Here is a 17,175-nt window from a genome sequence, read left to right as displayed (position 1 = left end):
TTATGGGTTTTTTTTTGGGAAAAAAATAAAAAAAAAAGGGAAAAAAAAAAATTTTTTTCGGTTTTTTTTTTTTTTTTTTTTTTTTTTTTTTAAAGAAACATTTTAAGTCAATTCAGCACTGTTTGTTTTTTTCTGTCTCGGGTCAGAATCAACCAATATAAACCTCAAATATCTATATCAGTATCGGAAATGAACAAAGTGGCTCGGTGCAGCCCTACCTAGCATCCAGAAACCAATTGATGCATTCTTGTTGCTTTTGCAGGAGGCTCTACTTCTTCTTTTCAAAGATGCATGGTTGTATATTTGCGTATCTGTTTGTAGCCAGTTTAATGTGCGAGTTTAAGTGTTGAGTCAATGTTGAGGCCAGCAGCAGTTTGAATTTGAATTTAAACCAGCAAAAGGCCCTTAGACAGCCGAGGCAGAACTGAGCAGACTAAAATCTTAAGAATGATTTTGTGCAAAAAATTTAATGAACATGTTTTGTGTAGCTTGTCAACCTATCCCAACTTGTTCAAGGAATCATAAACCGGTCACCTTTAAAGTTAATAATAAGACAGACATTTTTTTTGTCATTGTCTGAAGTTAAATCCGATTAAATTTCTCTCATTTTACACAAGTTCCAGTTATTAAAATAATTTTTATTTGCTTAACTGTTGCTAAACTGCCGACTCTGTTCTGTGTTTCAGCTAAAGAAGAGGAGAAGCAGAAGCTGATGAAGTGGAGCTCGGAGCTGAAACTGGAGCGCGAGCAGCTAGAACAGAGAGTCAAGCAGCTCAGTAACTCCATAACGGTGAGAAACGGCAGCTTTTCAATAAGATATCTAAGCTTAAGTCAATAACTCTTGAATTTAAATGAAAAAATATATTCCAGTATCACTTGCACTTATAATAAGACATTTTTCTCATAAGTGGGAAAAAAAAAAATCTGTTAGTGGAATTTGTACTAGTCACTAAAACTCCTTGTTTTATAGAGGTGATAACATCCGATGATACATTTCTGCTACATTTCCTCTTAATTTTGTCAACAAATTTTTGCTTGTCTGATCTGATTCTGCTGTTTCTTTCTGCAGAAGTGCATGGAGACCAAAAACACCATCCTGGCTCGTCAGAAGGAGATGCAGCTTTCCCTGGACAAAGTCAAGCATCTCATTCGCCTCATCCAAGCCTTCAACTTCAACCAGGCCCTGGCGGAGACGGAGGGAAAGGACGTCCGGGTGCAGGACGGCGCTCGGGTCGTTGTCGGCTCTGGAGCTGCAGCTGAAGTCGGTGCGACGGGGAAGCCGGTGGTGAGCAGCTCTCTGGTCAGCAGCAAACAGGAGGAGCAGCAGACAGAAGGAGCAGCAGCAGCAGGAGGGGGAGGAGGAGGAGCAGGAGGAGGAGACGGCGGCAACAGCACAGTGCTGACTAACTGCCCCGCTGCTGGGGCAGGGGTTGCGCCGGGGTTAGGGGGTCACACAGAGACCACTCCTTGTGTGGAGGTTCAGCCCAAGCCTGAGACTGAGGCAGCTCCTGCGGCTCCTGCAAAGGTTGCCACCACCAACGGTACGACGGAGCCGCCGCCATGCCCTGCCCACAGCCCTGCCGCCGCCACTGAGAACAAGATATCTGCTGTGAACCCTGCAGAGACGGCGGTGGAGAAGAAGCAGGAGGAGCTCAGCGACGGCAGCAACAACAGCAAAACCTCAGAACCCTCCCAGCATTCTTTGCCAGCTCTGCTTAGCAGTTTGGACGATAAAAAGTAACGCTGTGTCCTTGTGGCTGCAGGAAGTCAAACATATATATTAAAAAAAGAAAAAAAAGACCTTTGCTTGCACCGCACGGTGCCCTGAAGTTGCCAATCTGTATAAATGTTGTTTGTTTGCATTGTATTGTCAGACTGTGTCAATGGTAGATGTACAGCCCAAGTCACGTGACTCTGGGAAGACCCGGGTCATCATGCCAATTAGTGATAGACGTCATGGAGGGAACACTCAAAGGAAGATTTTCTTCATCATCACACCGGTGTGTGCCTGTTACAGTGGCCCCTGTGTTCTGTTGACGGCTCCAAGGAGAACCCAGAACATGGAACCAAACATCTGTCGGGGGGAGCTGGTCCAAGAAGCAGTGTTGTAAACGTTTGTGTACTGAAAAGAGAACCTGTTCGCGTCCTCGTCCCGGCGACCCTGATGGGAACGGCGCTCAACAGTCTGAGTTCTCGATTAATTTCCTCACCTGAAACCAAACCAGAACCCAGTCAGGACCGTTCCAACCCGAAGGCTTCAGTTTGATTCAAGCTGTCATCACAAAACAAATTTGATGAAGCAAATGTGACCATGAAGTGTGTTTTCAAAACTTGATGTTTGTCACCCATTACTTCTCTAGTCTGCTCTCACCAGGCCCCACCCACTTTTCAGTCAGACTCCGCCCATATTCTGCATCAGCTCAGTTTAAATTTGATTAGGTGAAAAGTTATGACACACCCTTTAGTTCAGGAGGAGTTGCAAACATTTTACTTTTTGGTTTTATATGAAAAACTAAATGAGTCAAACACATGAAGCCACTCCAGCCTTTTGTAGATCTTTAGAAAAGTGTTGGGACTGATCATGAATTTAAAAACCGAAGTCAAATGCCTTATTGGATTACTTAACTCAAGGATGTCCAAAATGTGGCCAGGGTGCCATTTGTGGCTCTTGATATTATTTTGTCTGCCCCTTGACTTCAAGTCAAGAATGGTAAAAAATCTGGCCTACAAAATAGAAAACAATTGATGAGCCAAACAAATTGGCATTTGTCAGTTCTTCTTTTAATAAGAAACTGGTTCAAAACCTATTTTATGTTTTGGATTTTTAATATTATATAGATTTAATTAAAGTGTTATTTATTTTTTGTAGGTAAAACTAAATAAAGTTGCTATAAACTAGTTTTTGTATTTTAAATTTAATGAATTTTGTGGCCAGCCAGTAGTTTAAATTTGCTAGTTTTGATCCCCAGGACATTACTAGTGCAGGAAGTCCAAACCATATATTTCCAAACTTTTATCTTCAGCTTAAGTTTTGACTTGAGCACAGTTTGTTGAGTTACTTCCTCTTTATAGGGGATTTCACCTTGTCAAAAAGTTCAGAGAACATTTCAGGGCCCCCAAAGGTCCCACCAACCAGTGAAGGAAAGTCTAATGTAGATCCAGAACTGGATTTCCTTTAAAAGTGAACTCGCACTGAGTCGCAAAGTTCCTTTGAGTCATACTGAAGCCTTTGAAACTTCAAATTAATCCAAAAATAGTCCAACTCTGTTGACCCTATCACCCACCATCATCACCTTCCTTGCAGTCCTAGGTTTTGTACCAGGGTCTCCCAATGAAGGCTGGGTGCAGCCCTCTGGTAGACTGTTGTTCCCTGATGGACTCTGGGTTGAACCCCGATTTGGTCCCGGGATGAGGACGAACAGGAGCGGAAGCCTAACAGATGTTTTCAGTGGTGTCGGTCAGTGTAGTGATTGAGTTTTCATTCGTGAGTCGTGTGTATGAGCGTGTGTGTGTGTGTGTGCGTGAGCATGTGTGTGTGTCAACTGTGAGCACTAAATGTGAATTTGCAATATTGCAACGTCAACACACACAAACTCTATCTGGGCTGTTTGTTTTTTATAGGAAAAGATATTCAGGTCTTCCTAGTCTCCAGAATAAGTGCTTTCTGTTCCTGAACCTGCTGGACTGGCATCATCATCATCACCATTGCCGTCGTCGTCGTCATCGCCGCTGCCGCCGCTGGGTGGTGGTGATCGTTTGAATCCTGAACTGCCAAAATCCTGATGATGTTTCCAAATTCAGCAGGGACTTGTCCTCTTACTGTCCTCGAAGATCAAATCATCGGAAAGATTCAGATGCAAAGTCCCGGCCGAGACAGGAGAGCGTTGGGAACAATAACCACAGCAGGACGGGTTCCCGTCCGGAGAAACGGAGGGATCTGTTGGAGGTTAAAGGACGACCACACAATTCCTGAGATTAAAGCACAAGCTTGCTGCATTACAAAGAAGTGCTGAAGAGCTTTTTGTACGTTCCCGTGGAGTTAAACAGAGTATGCATCTCTTCATTGTCGTGTGACTTCCCCTTACATTGCCAATATTTCCCCTCGGTGTGACTCTGAGGCTGGAGTCTGATTAGGAGTTTGTCCCACTGAGTCAGGCTTGGAGCCGGAACATGAAGCCGATGGTTATCGGAGCAACTGATTGGAACATTGACGAGGTGAATAGAGATTAAAGTTGCCTCCATTTATGCTGGAGACTTTAGTTTTACTTGGGGTTCCTTTGGTTCTCCGATGTGCTCACTCCTTCCTGAATGCGAGGAAATGTTTCAGACGTTTTTTTAGGAGAATTTCCTCTGAAAATTCTTTTTGTTACACAAAATCAGTCCAGAAGTATATATCGCCAACTCAAGTCCACAAGAGCTACTGTCCTGCTGTAACTTGGATCCATCCCTGCTCCAACACGCCTGAATTGCCTCCTTACCTTGTCATAAAGTACTGCTATGGTACTTTGTACCTCGAGTTAACGAGACATTTGTCTGTTTCTGGTGTCTTAGAGCAGGGATGCATCTAAAGTCGAACTTGAGGACTGGAGATACGCCTTGTTTCCATTGAGTGGTGTGGTTAGGGACACTATTTGGTCTGTTTGAACCGACTTGTACCACAACATTCCTAGGCTCCCTTCAGTTGTAGGTCTATGGGACAATAGGGCAGAGATAATTGTGTCACACCACAGTCCATTTGGAGGATATGTGATAAGCATGAGACTTACTAGTAAGTCATATTTGTTGTTGCCTTGTAATATTGTGTTTAGGGTTTAACCCTGCCAGTCCAGGGTGAGTCCAATTGGCAATGGAAACAATCCCTTGAGAATGCCGGTCCATTGTTTGGGGGACACGAGAAATACTAGCTAATCACATTTGTCATTGCACTTGTATGAGGCAGTATTAGACATTTCTGTTTGATCCCACCTGTCTGGTGAGAGTCCAACTTGTGGAGGGAACGCTCTTGAATATATCTGGTGATCATGCCTCAGTGTAAACAAGGCAAAAGAGGCATCCCTGCTCCAACACACCTGAATTACTTTCTTAGCTAGTCATAAAGTACTGCAGAGGCCTAGTAACAAGTCATTTGTTTGATTTTGGTGTCTTGGAGAAGGGATGCATATGAAGTTGAAGTTGAGGACTGAAGTTATAAATCGTTACCACATAGTGGTGCAGTTTGGTATGCTTTTTTTCTGTTTCCAATGAAAAAGCAGCCCATAAAATCAGTCCGTACTGCACCATTCCTGGACTCCCTTCAGTTGAAGGTATATGGGACAATGACACTGTTATGGTGGAGCTACTGGTGTGATACAGTCCATTGATTGGGGGACAGAAAAAACATCATTGCTCGAGACATACTAGTTCTCAACGTTGGGCAGTTGGATTTAACTTTCTCTGCCCAGTGAGAGTCCAGCTGGTGTTGGAAACACTCTCCATCATGGATAAACAAGACAATAAAATGGCATACTGGACCGTACTGACCAATACCATACCGCCCAATGAAAGCGGGGCGCTAGAGACCCCACCTCTAAGCTCAACAGACAAATATCCCAACACTTCTTGGATTGCTGCTCTCCCAGAAAAGACCCGTTTCCTCTCATGATGGTGGGTGTGAGCTCTTGTTTGGGTGGTGTTCTGTTGCGGGCGTCTTACTTTTTATTTAAATTCATATCATGCAGACTCTTGTGAGTGAATCGGCATATCCCAATGGCACCTGGTTTTCTCCCATCAGCTGCACAGACTGCCTTCATTCCAAACACCCCAGAGAAATATGTGTGTGTGGAGGGTGTGTGTGTGTGTGTTGGGTGTGTCCTGTAGAGTTCAGCTGATCTGACGGGGATGACCCAGACAGGAAACCCAAGTGTCCCCGCTTCCTTTTGGGTCCCACTTGTCATGTTTAAATCTCCATTGGGTGGACGTGATTCTCATTCCGACCCGTAGATCCTATCGGTCATCAGGTCTCTGGATCCTTCCCTCTGTACAGTAGGTACCTCTGAGTGCCTTTCTTCAAACAGCAGATAATACTTGTCTCTTGACTTGCACTGTGACTCGTAAAACTTAACAAAATCCTCCGGGATCGCCCCCCACCTGACACCGAGCCCTGTCCACAATAGCCCCGCCCCAGAGGAAGCTGCGCCCCACTCCGCAGGCTGCCAGGAGTCGATGCAAGCTCGTCACTTCACACCAACACGTTTGATTTGACCACATAGTGTTCTGTTGTCCATCCCTAGAAGTTGCCTTATATGTATTTTATTTTCTGGTGAAATGTTCAGATTTCGGGTCATAGGGGGTGGGGTTTGTGCAGAGGCAGTCTGACATCTCACTCTGATCCGTTTGTCATGCACTTTTAGTTTGATCAGTATTATCAGAGATGGGTTATGTTTTATTCTGAAAAGCCCCCCCGCCCTCTTTCTTCCCGTCTCTTATTTTGGAGGAGGGATGAGTTTGCAGGATCAGGTCACATGACCCGGAATGCATTTCGGATGAACAAACCTGAGCCCAGCCAGCATGACCTGTGCTCGCTGTGGTGCAGCACATGCCTTCTTATGCAAGTTTTTATACCAACCTTTTTTATTATGCATTGCTTCGGTTTTTTTGTTTTTATGTGAAACTTAAGTCACCTTTTTTTCTGTTTTTCTCTGAACATTCTGGCATCTCGATGCCAAACGTGTGCATGTGTTTACACATTCAGGTAGCCATTCAGGGTGGGTTTTCCCGGACAGTGCCGAGAGGTTTGCTTTTATTATGGGGGGAGGGATTCTGTTGCAGTACTGCGAGTGACCACCGGGGGGCGGAGTGGAGCGAGAGTTTGGCGCCATCTCGGCTCTCCTTTTAGCTTAGCTTTTATTTAACTCTGCCGTTGCTGGGTGGAAACGGGGCGTTGAGATCTAAAATGCTCCTTAATTGAAGTCTGGAAGCAAATATATCCAAAGAACTCTGCATATCATCGTGGTGTGAGTTTTCTGCGTCGTCCATCGACGGTTTGTGGGGCTTCCGCGTGGGTCCTGGGGAGGAGGTTTGCTTTTCATCTTTCGGTTTTAAAGCGATCAAGTCATGATTGTGGCCTTCTAGTATTCTGTGGGTTCATGACGTCATTCACCTGTTGTTCCCGCTCAGCATCCATCCATCCACCCATTTATCCCGTCTGGATCCTCTACACCTGCAGCTTCTTACCTCATCCACAGCTGAGTCCATCGGGGGTGTGTTGAGTGCAAAAAATCTGAAAAATACTACAAAAAAAAAATAAAATACAAAAAAAAGAATCTAAAAAATGAAAAGAAGTCTTTTTCTATCTTCCATTTGGTGAGATGCATTGTAGCGATCAGAATAAAGAAAACGTTCACCTGGTGTGCTGAATAATGTGTAAATTGGTTATTACACAATCTGAATATTTGTATAATTGTTTGTATTTTTTCATAATGATTTTGGAAAGGAATGTGTTTATTTTTTTGACTTCTGTTCCAGATGTGTCTTCTGTTGGCCTGACATTGTGACTGGTCTGGTGGGATTCTTACCTCTGTATTGAGCCTCTTCTGTGATGAATTCTTTGTATGCAGTGTTTAGGAAATACTGTAGGGAACATGGGGAGGAGTTGATATTAGGAGCATTTGATCAATTTGTATTTATTTATTTTATCATTTTGTTAAAATAAATTGTGAAAAACAAAAAAATCATCTTCTGAAATTATTTATTTTTCAATCCACCTTTAGGTAACACTTACCTTGATTATAGCATGAATTAAGAAAAATAAATTTAAATTAGCTCTCTGTCTGTTTAATATGTGGAACGATATTAGGAAATAATAGCCAAATAACTCTTAGTCTCTGTCAGTTTTTATTGTATGTATTGAACAATAAATTAAGTGAATTTGTTCTCAAATAGTAAGTTCTGCACAAATCCAGAATAAACACAAAATATAAAAGTTTATAAACAAAAATACTTAATAGTTAAAACTAGTTACATTCATAAACCAAAATGAGAGGAATAAGAAAAACTAAAACTACAAAATATATAGTAGGGATACCACTTTTTATGATCTTTTATTATTTATAATTATTGTACTTTATCTTCATTTTATGTTCACTACTGTTCTGCTTTATCAAAATTACTGTTTTATTTTAATTAACCTCTTGGCCAGATCACCCTCTTAAAAGAGACCTTTATTGGACTCTATGAATTCTTATCTAATTAAATGAAGGTTAATTTAAAAAATAAAACAGAAACGTCAGAAATCGAAAAGGAAATCGTCAGTGGAGTGCAAACTAAATATTTCTGATTTTGTTTTGACGTGTTTCTTTCGCTCACTAATACACTTTGTATTAGTGTATTTGTAAATTGTGTATGACTTTGAAATACTGGATATTTTTCACTTTCGACCTGAACGCTAGATGTTATCATGTGTGGGCGGGGCCGGAAAACACATAAAAACATACATAGAAATAAAAATAACAACCCATAGTAGCGCGTATTTTTGTCCTCTATTGAATATTTGAACTGGCGCTGACAGTTTGATAAACACTACAAACAAAAGCGCGTTAATCTTGGTAAAATCACATCATGGGTGATCACGTATTAAGTAGCGACATGTTGACGCAATGACACCGCAGCAGAGTGGCGCAGCGGAAGCGTGCTGGGCCCATAACCCAGAGGTCGATGGATCGAAACCATCCTCTGCTATGAATTTTTTTTTTTTTGTGTGTGTGGAAAATTTAGGATTACATTTTATGAGTAGAAGATTAAACACAATGCCAAATTGTGTTTAATTAGTTTCCAATTACCGTAAAATACTGAGAGGTTTATGAAATGCTTGAACATGAATTACATTTACATTATATTCAGAACAAAAGTGGTTTGTTAGTTAAATGTCTCTACAGTTAACTGCTCTTTTTATCTATAAAATATACCATAAGTGTTGAATTCAACTCTGCTTAGTGATTTCAGCTCCTCTGAATGAAACTAAAATTATATAGTTCAATAAGCAATTTGGTAACTTAAATTAATTCAAGTAAATTAAATTTCAAAAGGTAAATACGCTACACAACTCACTTAAGTGAATAAAATATCATAAAGTTTATGATTTATAATGGAGTTATTTAGTTTTTAAGATTTAATTTTGATGAAATATAAATTTCCTCAACATAAAGAAAGGAATAGGAAATTAAACCACAAAAATGTTTCACATAACTGAAATTGTAACAGAAACTTTACTGTTTCACATCTACACGTCCGAAATATAAACCTGTGACCATTTTGTCATTTATTTATTTATCAAATAGTTATTTGTTTTGTTTACATTTAAAAATACAAGTGAGAACAGTGGGATAAATGGACATATAACTACATTATTATAAATACAAAATAAAACGTTTTGATTATAGAAATAATTTTTGTATTTCTAGAATTTAGTGGGTATTGGGTTGTAGATGACATAGTACTGACGTCATGCAATGCAGATGGAGGTCAGGAAGTAAATGCATCCTGTTTACTTCTGTTGATCCACCTTCAAAATGCCTAAAATCTGTGTTTTGCAAGGTTGTTACAGCCGTTCTAACAGAAAGAAACAAGAGGCCAAAAACAGAAGCATCACGACAGCAAAAGGGAAGAGCTACGGCAGGGAAGCTTCTTCTTCTTTTCTATTATGGTGGATCGCAAGCAACTTTAAGGTGCATACCGCCACCTACTGTTCACGAGTGTGTAGCAACATAACTTTACTTCTCTTAAATTATATTTTTCAATCTTGTACGGCAGGAAAGCTTCCCTACACTGCCATTGAAAAAGAAATAAACAGTCTAGAAGGTGATCTCTCTGATGAAAGCTCACCAGTCCCTGAAAATAGACAATTAGAAGGTGAGGAAAACTATATTTATTTATTTTTTAAAATACATTTTCTGAATCTAATTTTTAATAACTAAAAATGTTTACATTTTCCACTTTAAAAACCATTTATTTATCCTTAAAGTGACGTCACATACTTGTGGCTTGTGGGTATTGCAGTGCGTGAACGTCGTCGGGGTTAAAACGCGGCAGTATTGGTGGAACTCTCAGCTGTTTCCTGCGTGTTTTGTTCCACGCCAGAAATGGGGGGCAGAGAATGTTGCGTGAATAACTGTGGGAGCAGCTCCCACGACCACCAGGGCAGAATGCTCCTGAACGGCCTGAGCTTCCACTGCTTCCCTGCATGGAGAACGAAGGAAGGCGAACTTATATCGGAGTTAACGAGGCGGCGGAGAGAAGCTTGGGTGACCGCCGTGGGCCGCAGAGAAATCACCTTCGACAGCATCCCGTCCTCCATGAGAGTCTGCTCCAGACACTTTGTCTCTGGTGAGTCCAAACAGGTTTTATTTCTCTACTCAGCGCGAAGAGGATCCAGAGACATGTTAGCATCAATGCTAATCACGGCACAGCCGCCATATTGGTCAGGGCGACTCTATTTTCATATAGTCGCTTTTAATGCCATATAAGTTTATCTTCAAATCGTTTCGTACTAGAGATAGTTTCTCTGTGGTAATATTATAATTTATTATCTAATGCTAATAAAAAACTGATAATGGTGCAGGGCGATTTTAAATTTGTAAAAGATATTCGGTTCATGTAAAGGTAAAAAAATACCTTGTTGCAAGGCAACATTGTTACCAACTTTGCCGCCGTTTACCTTCTTCCCATTTCTGGGGAGAAACCCCACATGAAAGCTATTTTTATTGTAAAAAAGAAATAACAATAACCTTTTTATGCATTAGGAATGCTTATTTTGGATATTTAGATGCATATGGACAGAAAAAAACGTGTTAATGCATAGAAATGGGAGCACTTTCTGATGAGCCACTCTTTGTAAAAAAGCTTGGGGAAACTTTTTTTTATTCATTGTCCTTTTATAGGAAAACCAGCATATGAGATGCTGGACTCAGATCCAGACTGGGTGCCGTCTCTCCATCTGGGCCATGATGGTAATGATGATGAATGTGAAGAAAAGTCCTGGAATAAAAGAAGAAGGTTGTCTTCTGCTGAGAAACCAGTAGAAGGTGGGTCTCAAAGATTTGTTTTAAACATTTTTTAATGTGCGCTCAAACATGCATCACAAACAGTGAGTTTGACGCATGTGAAAGCTTTTTTGTTGAGAAAGGGGTGCGTAGGTCAGACCAAATCCAAGTTCTGGGGGTCATAATGTTTTGCCTGATCTGTGTATGAACTGATTATTTTCAGTTCCTGCACAGAGCATTGCTTAGTGGGAACGTTCCCAATTAAAACAACAGAGGTCCCTGTACACAGCTCTGTGGTACACCTCTGTCTTTGTAAAAATACAAAGATTATATTTTCTAGATCGTATATTGTTGTAAAAACCAATAATCGGAGCTCAAAGTTCTGATGGTTAGAAATTAAACCACAATGTTGCTCAAATTTGGCTTCATGTAAAATAATAAACGTCATTATAGGGCTGCAACAACAACTGATTATTTTAGTAATTGATTGATCTATCAATTATATATTCTGACGATTAATCGGATAAAAAAATTGGCCTGTTCTGAAGAGTCTTCATTTAACAACCCAAGTCTTTTTTATACAGTATTCATGGCATCAAAAGATGTAAAAAACACAATAATTTCATTTTTTGAATAAGAAAGCCCTTTCTGCTTCACTTGATATCAACACAGTATAGGGTTGTAGATTGGATTAATCAATAAGTGGATAGCAAAAGGTGCTCAGTAGATTTTTTGGTTTTGTTTTGTTTTTTACAGAATCTGAACTGGGTCAAGCTAAAGCTTTACCATTTGAGTTCTGGGTATAAAGTATTTTCAGAAGAATGGTTTTTTTTATCGTAAATTCAAAATGTATACATTTTTTGTACAGTTTTGGCTTAATCACTACTTTGAAGATGTTTTAGCAAAAGGCACTTTTTGAATCTCTATGCTCCAGTTATCTATTAATTGTTTACTAAATTAGTTGATTATTTCAATAATCAATTAACTACTAGGTTGAAGTAAAAGTCGTCAGCAGAAGTAAGCAGCAAATGCTCTAAAATGTCCTGTTAGTCGGCTGCGTTGACTGAATGTCGTCCCTCTGCGTTCAGGAGCAGATGGTGCTGCTGAAGCCAGGAAGCCTCCTCCGCCTGCTTGGAACGAAGTGAAATCTGCTCTGCAGTCTCTTCTGGGGGGTAAAACCGTCATCAGTCAGCAGCAGGGAGACGATGAGCAGAACCAAGGCGCTGAGACGAGGACCGACTCCGGCTTCCGGGTACGGCAGACGTTTGATGTTAATGTATCCATCTTGTTTTTGTAAATATCATATGTTTTTATTTATTTTAAAACTTAAAAAAATAAATAAAATGGTGATTCTTTCAAAATAAGCACAAATTTCATAGAGCAGATTGGGGCTGAAACAATTAATTTGCTGAAAAAGCATATTGAAAGCAGTTATTAAACCAGAACTGTGTAAACCAGCAAACAGTATACATTCTGCCTTTAAGATAAAAACTCCTTTCTCTATAAATAAATATGTTTTAGCCAAAGCTCCTCAAGTGGAATAGTTTTACTCCATCTTATTCAGATTTACTAAAGTAACACTACGTTATTGCATTTTAGGCTATAAAATGTTTTATTTTCTTATTTTAAAAAAATAATTGAATTATTTAATTGCTTTTTTAATTTACTATACATTAAACATTCTTGCCCATTTGGGACAAAATCTGAATCTAATGTAAATCTGATTGGATTAATCATCAAAATAATTGATCAATCAATTACAAAAATAATCTTTATTGCAGCCCCATAGCAGATATTTTATATATATATATATATATATATATATATATATATATATATATATATATATATATGCATTGTGTTTGTTACATTTGCAGCTTTCAATAAGTTTTACTTTGCTGTCTCTTTGGTTTGTAAAGGTTGCAGAGCCCAGCGGACGATATTAGTTAATCGATTTGCAACTAATCTTTATTATCTAATAATTTGCATTTCTATTTTAAACTGATATTTGGGGTTCTGTGAAAGAGAAGAATTAATCCTGCATTTTTTGCAGGACTTCTTCAGGAACACTCTGGAGTCGTCTCTGGAGGCCTCCATCCAGGCCAGAGCTCTCTCTAAGAGTCGGCCGCCGTCCACAGAGTACGAAGTGGAGCTGAACTTCAAGCTTCCATCCCTGGAAAAGCCGTCCTCCTCTTCACCGGCGTGTGCGAACTGCTCCACCATGCTGCAGAGGATTCGAGAGCTGGAGGAGAAACTGTTTGAAGCCGCCAGCAAACATAAGATCAAGGTGCTGAACAGACCAAGGCAAGCGATCACAGAGGAGACCAGAACCTCTGGGGAAGAGGGTGAGGGTAAGTTTCAGGAAGCTGAAGAGCTGGAAGTCTTTATTTTCTCTCTTTTATAATTTTAACATACAGGCAGAAACTAATTCAGCTGTTGGAATTAGAATCTGGACCAAATATTTCCCAGAACCTGCAACAACAAATGCAGACTTTAACAGTTTTTTGTTTTTGTTTTTTTATTCATGAAATAATTCCTGCATTTACTTTTCACAACACAGTGACCATGACAGTATCCGAGATATTTCTTTCTTGTCATTTTGTTAGGAATTTAGTGTTTTTGTTTACATTATTTTGCACAAACATCAACATCCAATAGACACTAATTTAAACATATGGTTTCTGTTGATATTTTGTTTATATTTATTATAAAACCTAAAAAATAAATGAAACGGTGGTTCTTCAAAAATAAGCATACATTTCGTAAAGCAGATTAGAGCTGAAATAATTATAGCTGGATTGTTGTTTTAACCTAAAGAGGGGCAAAAGTCTAATTTTTCTGGAGAAAAATTTCTGACTTTATTATTATATTTTCTAAAAAACAAAAAAAGTTTGTTTTTTTTGTTCAATACTAAAACAACGCAGAAAATTAACGTCGTCATTCTCCACCTCTTCTGTTCACTGATTCAGTAAAAATTCTACAGAGAAATCCAGCTCAATGGGAGAAATCCCAGATGGGAGTTCTGAAGCGAGATGAGAATCCAGTGGCAAAAGCCGAGCTAGTCGTATTCCAAATTAATATTTCCTCAAAATTCTCCATTCAAATACCTCATTATGATTTTCTATCCAATTATTAATCGGTTAATCCAGCAAATTATTAACATATTAGTCCTACACTGTATTGATGTTAAGCAGAAAGGGATAAACTTCTCGCACATTAGAAGTTCTTTTTATCTGGAGATGCATCTGTTGCTACAAATGACCAAAACATTAACTAAAGGCAATAAAATGTTTATTTTCTCATGTGAAGAGAAATTTAATTATTTTCTTAACATTTTTTAATGTATTCCTAATATTATGTAAAAATTCTTAAGCAGTTAAGTAAAAAATGTGAAGGATGTACCAATTTTATACGATTAATCGATTAACCGTGAGAATAATTGATTAATCGATAACTAAAACACTATTTCCAGCCCTACAATAGACAGTTATGTGCCTTTCGGGTCAAGGATGAATGATCACTGGAAACGGCTCACGTTTGAGTAATAAACCCATTTTCCAGTTCCAGTCTCATGATTCTGATGGTTCTGTCTCCGCAGCAACGGCTCACGTCGGACCAGTTCAAGGTGAACCGGACCCTGAAGCCACTCCTTCCACCTCCCGCCCTCCTCGTCCTCCTCAGCGCCGCCGCCACTACTTCAGGAAGGAGTGGCTCAAGCTCTTCCCGTTCCTCCGGTACTCCCCAAGGCTCAATGTCATGTGGTGCCACGTCTGCCGAGTTCATGCGGACTCGTTCTGCCAGAACCACCGTCTGATCAAAGGCTCCGATCATTTCACCAAGTCCAACATCAGGAAGCACACCAACTCCGTCTACCACCAGCAGAACATGCAGCGCTTCCTGTGGAGCAGCCGCCCGCCGTCCGAGGAGCCGTGGGATCTGTCGGATCCATCCGCTGAGCCACAATCATAACAAGAAGCGAAAACAAAGGCTGCCGATAAGTTTTTACTGAATAAGCTCATCAGTATAATAGACAAAGTGTTAAAAATGGCTCCTACGTTGGTTTGCAATTGTTGTGCGTTACATTGGTGAATGTTTTTCCTGTCATATCAGAACCTTTTGGAGGCCTGAAACGTCTACGCCCCGAAACAACATGGCCTCCATCGATTCGCTACTTTCTGATCTTTCTGGTGGCTCTACAACTTCTGAAAGAGAGAAACTGGAGCTGGGTGGCTTTTGACGATTGAAGTTTTGGAAAATATGTTTGTGTTTTTTCACCAACACACTCCTTTGTTTACATATTCTAGAGTGATGTCAGCGGACCTAGAGCCGCCATCTTGTTTGAGGAGCGTGTTTGACAGCTCTGTTTTTATTTGGACATTGAATTCAGGTCAACTTTACAACAGAATATTAGTGTGAGGCTAAGATTATTTTTGTTTTAATTATGATAATGCCATAATGTAGGATTCCCATATTTTTGAGTAACGTCAGCGCGCCATGAGCCGCCATCTTGTTTGTTAACAGATGCAGCTTCTCTTTATTTGGACTTTGAATTCAGGTCAATTCTACGTCAAAATATTTTAGGTCAGGCTATAATATTTTTATTTTAGTTATGAGAATAAATATTACAAAAATACAGTCAAAATAATACAAAAATGTCATGCTACCATAATAAAGTTGTAATTTTATGAGAACTCCAACACAATAACAAAAAGTTAAAATGACGAATGTTGAGTATCTTGAGAAGTTATACTTTAGCATCGGTTTTGCAGATAAGAACAGAGGCGGTCTTAGCCTGCCTGGCTCCCCCCAAGATGTCGCCCGTATCAGAAACCTCCACTGGATAAGATAATACTTCACTTTTTAACGCATCAGCGTCAAATTGTTGGGACTTTGAAACAATTGTACAATGACTGAGTCTAAGAAGAAAGAATAACACAAACTGCATTGGTCACGTCAGATAACTAAGCTAATTTTTGTCATTTTAAGAATTTGTTTCTTTTAAACTTGTCTTTTTCTGCTAATATTATGACTATATTATTATTAAACAAAATCCCTCGTAGATGGCCCTGATGTTCGTAGTACAACTCAAAGAAGAAAAGATATTTTCTATCATTTGTAAGTTTTTTTTTCTTCTTTTTAGAAAAGAAAGCAGTCATTAAAAAAATCAAGTGAAATCGGATCTGGTATGAAAAAATGTGGAGATATTATTTTTAAACCATAGAAACATTCCTGAAATCGATCAGATCAACTTTTGAAACGTCACCAACTCTAGGCCAGTTACCATGGTAACAAACCCGATAGGAGCCGAAGCAGGTTGTTACGATACTGCTGAGCAGGTATCGCTTCTCGTCGTCTTAGCCGGGAAGCTAAAGCACCCGTGGAAATATACATTTTGATCAAATCAATGGAGATTAAAAGAACCGTATCCAAAAGGCAAAACAAATGGTTCCGATTGGAGCCGCCTGTGTTACGAGCTAGTAAAGCTAACTTCCGTTTCTCACAATGACGGCTGCTGCTGCTGTTTTTCGGTTGGATCCCCGACTTTCGTCTTCTTTATGACTGTTTTTGTTTTGTTCCGGAAATAAATTTCCCACTTCCAGTTATGATCCTAGATTAGTACAATCTGTTAACTGCTGCTGTTTTGGTGAGAAAGTTTATATTTTCTGACTAAATCTGTGAAATACGGAAGCATTCAACTGTCAGAGCTTAGAAATAAATTCTGGAGCACTAAGAATAAGAATGGTAGTAACAGTAAAACAGAAATACCTCCTGTGACATTTTTTTAACAAGTTACTTCAAGATACTTCACCTGAATTTATTTCTAAGCTCTGGCAGTTAAAACTGTTAAGCTGTGTATATATGACACTAAACCATTTATTTTTTTATTTTAAAAGTGCATTAAAGAAAGGCCTTAATGAAGTTGATATTTGTGTTGCCTTCCTCTTTGTGCCAATTACTGATTTTTATCACTACTAAGAGTTAAGAAAATTGTTCTTGAGCTCAGATTAGTTCTTGTGGATCAGTTCGGATGAGTCAAAGTGAGCCAGGTTCAAATTAAGAGAACCAAACCAATCAGAAACCACAAGCTCACACTTTTGCTTTTACTACATGATCAAACTGATGATTCCTTTGAAACACCAGCAGGGGGCGCAAAGAGTCA

The 17,175-nt window shown here is 39.5% G+C and overlaps 2 protein-coding genes and 1 non-coding gene across 8 annotated transcripts in view; all 3 read left to right on the top strand.

Moving 5' to 3' along the window:
* The window catches only part of phf21ab (PHD finger protein 21Ab), a 39,051-nt gene extending 31,740 nt beyond the window's left edge, over positions 1-7,311 (top strand). For all 5 annotated transcript variants that reach the window (XM_015018797.1, XM_015018796.1, XM_015018798.1 and 2 more), the window contains 2 exons: positions 687-790; positions 1,070-7,311. In XM_015018797.1, the coding sequence (XP_014874283.1) occupies positions 687-790; positions 1,070-1,741 (776 nt within the window). In that variant the 3' untranslated portion in view covers positions 1,742-7,311. The remainder of the gene's footprint in view (positions 1-686; positions 791-1,069) is intronic.
* Positions 7,312-8,643: 1,332 nt separating this feature from the next.
* trnam-cau (transfer RNA methionine (anticodon CAU)) lies at positions 8,644-8,715 on the top strand. Its single transcript has one exon. It is a non-coding gene; the product is annotated as a tRNA-Met (tRNA).
* Positions 8,716-10,019: 1,304 nt separating this feature from the next.
* On the top strand, positions 10,020-16,939 carry LOC106937356 (uncharacterized). 2 transcript variants are annotated; one of them, XR_001422370.1, is made up of 6 exons: positions 10,020-10,359; positions 10,914-11,057; positions 12,104-12,267; positions 13,069-13,366; positions 14,614-16,366; positions 16,449-16,939. XR_001422370.1 is itself a non-coding variant. In XM_015018806.1 (5 exons), the coding sequence occupies exons 1-5, from the start codon at positions 10,116-10,118 to the stop codon at positions 14,982-14,984; spliced, it is 1,221 nt and encodes a 406-aa protein (XP_014874292.1). In that variant the 5' UTR covers positions 10,020-10,115; the 3' UTR covers positions 14,985-16,939. The 2 variants fall into 2 exon arrangements, 1 of the variants encoding a protein (XP_014874292.1); XM_015018806.1 differs by having other exon boundaries at positions 14,614-16,939.
* The last annotated feature ends 236 nt before the right edge of the window (positions 16,940-17,175 follow it).

The sequence above is a fragment of the Poecilia latipinna genome, unplaced genomic scaffold, assembly GCF_001443285.1.
Source record: "Poecilia latipinna isolate Pla-1442-1.1 unplaced genomic scaffold, P_latipinna-1.0 Scaffold2323, whole genome shotgun sequence".
NCBI lineage: Eukaryota > Metazoa > Chordata > Actinopteri > Cyprinodontiformes > Poeciliidae > Poecilia > Poecilia latipinna.
The sequence above is the reverse complement of the archived record's forward strand: the minus strand, read 5'-3'. Positions and strand labels throughout refer to the sequence as shown.

Excerpts from the sequence above, each read along its gene's own strand:
- LOC106937356 (XM_015018806.1), top strand. The coding sequence starts at position 10,116 with ATGGGGGGCAGAGAATGTTGCGTGAATAACTGTGGGAGCAGCTCCCAC. Across the intron at positions 12,268-13,068 it reads GGACCGACTCCGGCTTCCGG|GACTTCTTCAGGAACACTCT; the intron begins GTACGGCAGACG and ends CATTTTTTGCAG. Across the intron at positions 13,367-14,613 it reads CTCTGGGGAAGAGGGTGAGG|CAACGGCTCACGTCGGACCA; the intron begins GTAAGTTTCAGG and ends CTGTCTCCGCAG.